This window comes from Arachis ipaensis, chromosome B02 (assembly GCF_000816755.2).
Source record: "Arachis ipaensis cultivar K30076 chromosome B02, Araip1.1, whole genome shotgun sequence".
In the NCBI taxonomy this organism is placed as follows: Eukaryota; Viridiplantae; Streptophyta; class Magnoliopsida; order Fabales; family Fabaceae; genus Arachis; species Arachis ipaensis.
The window spans coordinates 98,735,936-98,744,816 of record NC_029786.2 but is presented as its reverse complement, the minus strand read 5'-3'; the positions used below and the strand labels follow the sequence as shown (position 1 = coordinate 98,744,816).

General features: G+C 35.4%; 1 protein-coding gene across 1 annotated transcript; it reads right to left on the bottom strand.

Moving 5' to 3' along the window:
* LOC107625907 (60S ribosomal protein L13a-4) lies at positions 875-1,946 on the bottom strand. Its single transcript, XM_016328638.2, has 3 exons — positions 1,506-1,946; positions 1,331-1,418; positions 875-1,237 (listed from the first exon to the last, which is right to left on the bottom strand). Exons 1-3 carry the CDS (start codon positions 1,892-1,894, stop codon positions 1,094-1,096), a joined length of 621 nt encoding a protein of 206 aa, XP_016184124.1. The 5' UTR covers positions 1,895-1,946; the 3' UTR covers positions 875-1,093.

Genomic DNA, 8,881 nt, shown 5'->3' with positions numbered 1-8,881 from the left:
TAATGATATAGATTTCCGAAGAATTGAGTTAATTCCATTTGGATCTGGTAGAAGAGTTTGTCCTGAATTGCATACGGCCGTCGCAGCACTTGACCATATCCTTGCTAATTTATACTCCCTTGATTGGGAATTGCATAAAGGGTGAAAATGGAAGACACTGATACTGAAATATAACCATTTAGCAAGACCTTACCCAACATGAGAAGAATCTTAATCAACATCCATAAAAGGCATCGAGATTTGCAAAGAATAACAATAATCTGGTGGTGGTTACTGGTATTGATGGTGGAGAGAGGGGTAAACTTAGTTTTGTTTCGGTGGTGTAAACGGGGACTAATTTGTCCCATAAGATGCCACGTGTTAATTAACGAACATAGATGTATTCTCACAATCTCACTATTCTGTCATTGTTTCATGGAGTATATTAACGGAAGGATTAATTTGTTTGTCAAAGACAAACCTTCGAGACCTTGAGCATCATAATAATTGGCCAGGGAATAAAAGTGTCTAATGTATAATAAATTGTTTAAGAACCAATCTGAAGTGCAAGTAATGATCGATTATTTACATTATAAAAATGCCATTTTTAATGATACATCTATTAGTGTCTCTAAAATCTGATATCTTTATTGGGCATTGCCGAATCAAGGATTCAAGGTTTCACATCACATTAAAAAATTTAGAAAAAATAAGAAATCCTAATCCATCATCCTAATTATAATATTTCTAATTTCTAATTTCTAATTAAAGAAAATTTTAAATATTTTATCCTTTATATATTTTCAAAAAATAAAATGAATATTTTAATTTTTACTCTCTAGTCTATATACCCTGAAACCAAACCAAAATTATTCAGAATAAAGAAGTCCAAATGTAATTGATACGAACCATTCTTAAATGCAATGTAATATAATCTAGGATGAAACAATAAATCTACAAAATCACATACAAAAATAGCTTATAGCTTCCACGATTATCACATCAAAACAAATTATAAGCTCCAAAGAGAAATTCAACAACCAAAACAAAAATGAAAAGACTGAAGATTCAACTAAATATACCTCAAAATTTAAAAACACTAACAAAAGCCAAATCAGTACTTTACTGGAGCAAGGATATCAAGTTGGGAACCAAGCTTCTCCTCAGCAACCTTCTCAGCTTTCACCCTCAATTTGTTCAGCTGCTTCTTTCTCTCGTACAGCAAATGCGCCTTCTCCTTCCTCTTCTTCTCCAATTCCTGCGATTCCAAAATCCAATTACTCGCAAAATTCCAAACAAGTAATTTTAAACTCTGAACAGAACAACAAAAGATTCAGATTTTCACACTAACCGTGATGGTATCATAATAATTCCATCCAACTTCAGATGACAATCTACCAAGCAAGCAGAATTTGTGCCCCTTCTGAAGCCTCAAAACCCTAATTCCATCGATTCACCAGTAATTCGTTAAATTAACAAAAATAAAAACTACGAAAATCGAATAACGAAAGAAGAGGAGCAATTACTTGAGAGCATCAGGGATCACCATCCTCTTCGTCTTATCATAAGGAGGAGGGATTCCCTCGAAAACCTTCAAGCGAGCAAGAGCGGCTTCGCCGCGCTTCGTCTTGTGAGGAATCATGCCGCGAACCGTGCGCCAGAAGATCTTGGAAGGAGCGCGGAAATGGATGGGGCCATGAGAGGGTTTAGTGTTCATCCTCTTACGGAGGAACCGCATGTACTTCATCTTCTGCCTAACGAGACCGCCGGAGATGCAGATCTCCTCGCACCTAACCACCACCACCTTCTGACCGTTCAGAAGCTCCTTCGCCACTATCGACGCAAGACGACCGAGCATGTGGTGCCGCGCGTCGACCACCACACGCGCTGCGCATATCCCTGAACCCGACACCATTGTTTTCTTCTTCTGATGAGATGCACGCCCAATTTGGAACCCTAATTGCTGCCTGTTATTTATATGATCAGTGACAGAACAAGCTGGGGATTAGGGTTTTTCGTTTGGGCTTATTCTTTGGGCTTTCTTCTTTTTATTTAATTTTAGTTATGGTTTACCCTCTTAGGCCCAAAAGGAAAGTAAAATGGGTAGTTTCTACGTTTCTTGTAGGATTAGGCTTTTAATTGAAACCCAAAAAACAAAAATATACCATTAATTTCTTCTTAGACCAAATGGAGGATTAGATTGTTATGAAAATCAAGGCGTAGTGAATATAATAAAATAATATATTTATATAACAATATTTTTTTTAAGAAATAATCTTTGTATTTCTTTTTATTTTATATCGATTAATCGCTAAAAATAAATTGGTTTGATAGGCATATCGATTTTTTGAGAAAAGGACAAATAGGTCACGGACATTTTTGTCCTTGACCATTGAAAAATATTTTTAAATCTCTGACTTTCACAAAATTTGGACGGATCAGTCCCTGACGGAGGCATTTGGACGGAGAGACTGATCCGTCCAAGTTTTGTGAAGGTCAGAGACTTAAAAGTATTTTTCAATGGTTAGGGACAAAAATGTCCGCGAGACAAAAATGTCCATGAAACAAAGGGTCAGGAAGCTATGTATCATTTTCTCCAATTTTTTTAGAGAATCCATATTGCAAGATTATGTAAATGCTTCGATAATGATAGGTAGAACAAGTATTACGATAAGTTGAGAGGATTGGATGCACATAACACAAATATGATGAATAACTTAAATAAATGAAAAAAAAAATATTTTGATGTAACTTATTAGATCCACGTTTGGCGCATTAGAAAAGAGACACAAAATTAAAATGGCTAAGTTAAAAAGATAAAGTTAGAATAGAAAAAATAGAATAAGATTTATATTATCTATTACAAGAAAGTTAGAACCCAAGTAATTTAAGTAATGTTTTATTATTATTGTCGCCATCCCAAATGGAATCAGATGAGGACGAAAATGATAAAGACAAAAATGACTATGAGAATTATAGTTGACGTTTTTAGTATTTATCGAATATAATATATCAATATATTTGTTTTTATGTTTTGAATTGATTACTTATTTGTTTTTAGTATTTTTCTTTTTTTACTATTTATTTGATAACATGATTAACTTATTTGTTTATAATACTATTCTATCTTTTCTAAAGTCCTTAAATTAAGTTGTGATTTAATTTGAGTATTGTTTGAGAAAGTCACGTAAATATATAAGATTTTTTATTGGTGGAGTATCCAATTGAATTACTTGTTATCTTTTGAAAAAAGTTGAGGTAAGAATATGTAAAGTTTTGAAGTTAGTGAGAAATCAATCTGAGTTACTTGATAGTCCTGAGAAAATTTGAGAGAAAATAATATCTAACATTCTTAGATTAATTAGGTATTCAATCTAAGTCTTGTTTGAGAAGTTAAGTGATATATCAAAAGTTCTTAAATTGACTGCAATTCAATCTGAGTAAAAAACTATAGCCTGATAATTCTCTTTGCAAATTATGTCTTTTGTACCTTCATTCTATTAGTAAAATTCTCAAAATACTTGAAAATTGGACATAAGTATTTTAAGCCAAAATAATACACGAGGTGATATGTGTACTCACTACAAAAAAAAAAAAAGTTGAGTACCGTTGAATTTACTGTCGAAAAAATGAATCAAATCTGACGGTAAATAGTTTTACCGTCAAATTTTTTGTCGGAACCTATTCGACGTAATAAACCTCGCCGGAAATAAATTACCGTCGGATTTATTCGTCCGACGGTAATCTACGTTGGATTTAGCGGCGAAATATGGATTTCAAGGAAACAAAATCTGTTACCACCTACCGTCAAAAAATCGTTGGTATCAAAGAATACAGCTTCACACCACCTTAATCTGACCGTACATCTGATGGTAATACTTTTTCTAATTTTTTTTTGAAAAATTAGTTGGGCTGTTACCATCGGTATATTTTGACGGTAGACGACTTTTTTAAATAATTTTTTTCGTCTATCTATAATATACCCCGATAATTAATAATTGGAACAGTGCTTTAAACTTGATGTGAAATTTCATATATACAAATTAAAAATACGAAATAATAATAATCGGAATATCTAAAATAATGCTAATTATATTACATTCTTCTCAAAGTTTGGTAAAGAAATACATAAGATAGAACTATATTTACATTAACCTTATTCAGATTCATCATCTTCTTCTTCTGGTTCACCATCCTCCTCTTCCAAGATAGTTTTCTAATCATTGAACACGTCTTCCTCTTCTTTATCGCCATCGATCCTGTCTTTTCCATGAAGATCGTCATCCTATGGTGGTAGTGTGTCGGCATCTATTCCAAAATCAATGATGTCATCATCCATAACAACCGACCTAAAGGTGATCGACTTATCGGTATCAACCACCATTTTTGAAGGAGTAGGGTCATCAATCTGGTAAGGTTCTTGACCATCTGTCCTATCATCAGACTCGATGTGGCCTCTTGGCTTAATCTTAACCACAACCACCCAACTAGACTTGCATGAACCTGGATATAGCAAATAGTATATCTGTCGTGCATTTTGATGTAGAATAAAAGGATCGTAGTGCCTATATTTCCTAGTTACATTAACTTCAATGATATCATAGTCTTTGTGCTTTTGTATTCCTTATCGTGAACTTGGGTCATACCATTCATGTTTAAACATGCACACCTTGTACGTAATGCGACAGAAATACTCCAATTGAATTATGTTGTGCAACACACCAAACCAATCAGAATGACCACCGCCTGTATCCCCACGAACTCAAATTCCAGTGTTATCTGTTTTCTTTTCAATCAACCACTATAAAGAATGGAATTGATATCCATTGACATTGTATATCGGGTAGCTAGTGCCCTTATTCATTGGGCCCTAACTAAGTGCAACTAGTTTCGAATCTGTTGTGTCAGTTAGATACATGCTGATGTATTCTCTGAACCAACGTGAAAAATTGTTCAATGAGATATCATAATTTGCCTCTTGAAATAACCTATATGATAGAATAGGATAAAGAAGTTTTGATTAGATTAAGATGTTAGTATCTTACTAATTGCAATATTTACGAAAACTTAAAAAACTCACATGAGGTAGGGTAAATTTTGGTCACAGTTAAGCGATACATGTAGATGTGCAGTATCAATTTCCTTCTTCTCTAACCAATAGTCACTGTCCGCACCCGTTGCAGCTCCTTCCATAGCAAATATTGGATATGTTGTTTCACTTGACGATGATTCTCCCCTCTCATTGTTCTTTGCAACCCTTGTTCTACGTAACTCAATATGAGGTTGAAAATAGAATGAGCGAAATGCTGATGTTTCCTTAGCTAGGAATGCTTGTTGCCCTCAATCGGGGCTGTGTTCTTTACGGTACGCTTGAATGAACCAATTATCCTCTCAAATGGGTACATCCATCAAACTTGGACCGGCCCACATAGTATTACTTCGTACAGTAAGTGGGTTGCTAAGTGTTCCATAACATCAAAAAAGGATGGAGGGAATATCCTCTATAGCTTACAAATTATAATGGGAATATTTTTTTCCATAACTGTGAGATTATTAATTCTAAGTTTCGTAGCACATAACTCCCTAAAGAACTCACTTATTTTTCGTGTGAGAGGTTTTCAGATATTGGTTGAAAGTTCTTTGAACATGACAAGAAGCAAAGACTCCATGAAGACGTGACAATCATGACTCTTCAACCTAGCTATTTTGTGACACGTTTGCACACCTTCTCAAGTTAGAGGCATAACCATCAGAAAATCTTAATCCTCTAATCCACTTATAAATTAAATATTTTGTCTCTGCTCCTTCGTTAGAGCAAACACCGCCTTTGATTTAGCCCACCGCCTGTTATAAAGTCTTTTTAAGTTTAAATATGGCCTCCTGCAAATGTCCACCAAGTCTAACATAGCCTTATCATTGTCCTTTGTTGGCTCATCATCCATTATTGTGTGCATGATATTATCAAACACGTTTTTTTAATGTGCATCACATCAAGACAATGTCGTACTAAGTTGTCTTTCTAATAAGACAACTTCCTAAATATACTCTATTTAGTCCAATTATGCTCCCTGCCATATCCCGGAGGTCTCAGGTTTGTCCCGTTATCGATGATCTTTGGAATTGCCTACCACCAAACTTCACAAGTGTCTCTTCTTGTTCACTTTTATTCTTTTTGAACGAGTCCTTGTTGCGCTAAAAAGGATGATCTATGTCCAGGAATCTTTGATGACAATCAAACCACGAATTCTTACCACCATTCTTCAACCAAAATGACTTTGTATCCTCCATACAAATGGGATATATCATTATGTTCTGAGTGGACCAACTTGACAACTTGCTGTATGCAGAAAAGTAATTAATGGTCCACATCAATGTAGCCCACAGTTGGAAGTTTATCTTCATCGAAATATCATATGTTCTACACCATAGATCCACAACTCCTTTAACTCACCCACCAAGGACTGCAAGTAGACATCTATTTTAGCCTTTGGATTGATGAGACAAGGTATGATGCAAGTTAGGAACATGTATGGGTCCTTTACGCACATTTTGGGACAAAAGTTATAAGGTGTCATGACTACAGGCCAACAAGAATACGTTTTATCGAAATTGAAATTCGGTTCGAACCCGTCAGAGCACAAAGTTAGTCTAACGTTTCTGAGCTCGCTCGCAAATGTAGGATGTACCCTATCAAAATGCTTCCAAGCTTCTCCATGTGACGGATGTGTCATGATTTCATCATCTCTCTTGTTGTTACTATGCCAGGTCATGTGAGAAAACTCATCGATGCATACAATCATTTCAACTTAGGAATTAAGGGCAAGTAGTGCATCTATTTCATTGGAATTCTCTTTAACCGGCATTTACCAGTCTGTTCTCTCTCAACTTGGAATCTCGGTAATCTACAAAATCTGTATTCAGTGAAGTTTGGATCTGTCTTGTAGCATACAACCATTCAAATAACAATAAATTTTTACCGAATGTAGACCCAATTTCGAAACTAGCTTCTTTGCTTCGTACTAGTTTCGGGAAATGCTAGTAGACCCGACAGATATCAATTCGTTGCAAAAGGTGACCCACTTATCAAAAGACTCTTGAGTATGATTTGACTCCAACTTTATACTCATCATTCTAACACATGCAGACAACTCTGAATGAACGCACCCCTCAAACAAAGTTTTACAGTAGATTCTCACAGATGATAAAATCTCTTTGTCTTTGGGTTAGGCTCTTCTTCAGCCTCTTCCAATTTTGTAACACCAGTTGTATCAAATACCATCTCGTTGTATTCCTCTTGGTTAGCCTCTCAAGTCATTTCTTCCATGTTTAAGTAATATGGACCACTCGAACCCTCGTTGATCGACAATCAGACCTATTCAAATTAGAGGCAAACCGGTTAATTTCCTGCTCGTTCACTTCTCCATGTTCCATCCATATCCAATACTATCCTCGAACCCGTTACGGTGGAGGTGAAGCGTTATATCCACATGTCCTAACCACTTAGTTAGCCGACACTTTTAACACGGACAACTAGATACACCCTTCAGATCTAAACGGTTCCATGCTGAAGACATACGTGATAAATGCATCAACCCTCTAAAAGAATTTAGGTTTTAAACACCCTCCCTCCCTCCCGTCTACTGTTATCCCTATTATACATCCATAGACAATGACTTGGAATCATATTACAACACACACCTTAGAATTCAACCAACAACACAACTTATTAAAACTTTTAGAAATTTTGGTAGAGTATACCCTATAATTAGAATCTCCCGTCAAATACAATTATCATTTTCTGACAAACCAAACATGTTTTAACCAATTTAAACGATAATTCGACAAAGCTTCTCTTTAATTCAGAGATATCCATCAAATAAATATAACCGTTTTCACAGAAAAAACAGCTGCATGCATAAATTAGAACATACATGCATTCAATAAAACATCAAATCCTAATTGTTCTAGTGCGCAACCCATTGCTTTAGGGATTGCAATAAAGCGTAGGCGGTGTGATACTCGTTGGGCATTGGTAGAATGCCAAGTGATCTGGACATGGACTTTTTTAAGTGGATTAGATGCTATTCTTCTTCTCGTTAATGCCTTTTCTCGACAACGTTGTGGTGGATTTGGTGAGATCGTAATAACGATGTTTTCAATGGGGAGAAATCTTGGAGCACTATGAAAGTAACATTTTTAATTAAATAAGAAGCTAAGGATTTTCTTAGTTTTTTTTGTAGGAAGAACCTTACATCCGATTTCTGCATCTTTTTCTCGGAACTCCCCTCCTGCCTCTGTGATCAAATTAAATTGTGATGCTAGTATTTTGTCCACTCAGCACCGAGCCGGCTTCGGCTGCATTCTTTGAGATAGCGCAGGGACTTGAATCAAGGGGTGTTCGGATTCTATTCTGGTGGATACCATTGTGCGATGTGAGCTTCTGGGTATGTTGAGTGGGTTGTGTTTAGCCTGGGACTGCAGTTTTAATGAAATCATTTGTGAAGTGGACTGCCTTGATGCTTATAGTGCTATTATTCATTATACTCCTGGTAATAGTGCTGATATCATTGACAAAATTCAAGAGTTTCAAAACAGAAAATGAATAGTAAGCCTAACTCTTATCTAGAGGACTGCAAATGTTGTTGCTGACTACATGGCTAAGCTTGCAGTGCGAAATGACCAACCCTATACGGAATGGTTGCTTCCTAACCAGAATTAATGGAGATTGTTTTAGGGGATATGCATACTTTCCTTTAGTGTCTTTTCTTTCTTGTTTATTTTGTTTCAAGTCACAAAAAAAAATTCAATCCAAACTAAAAACTTATCAAAACCAAATTAATTTGAATTTTAATTGAATTTTATTCTTTATCAAATCGCATGAATTATATCAAATTTTAGATAC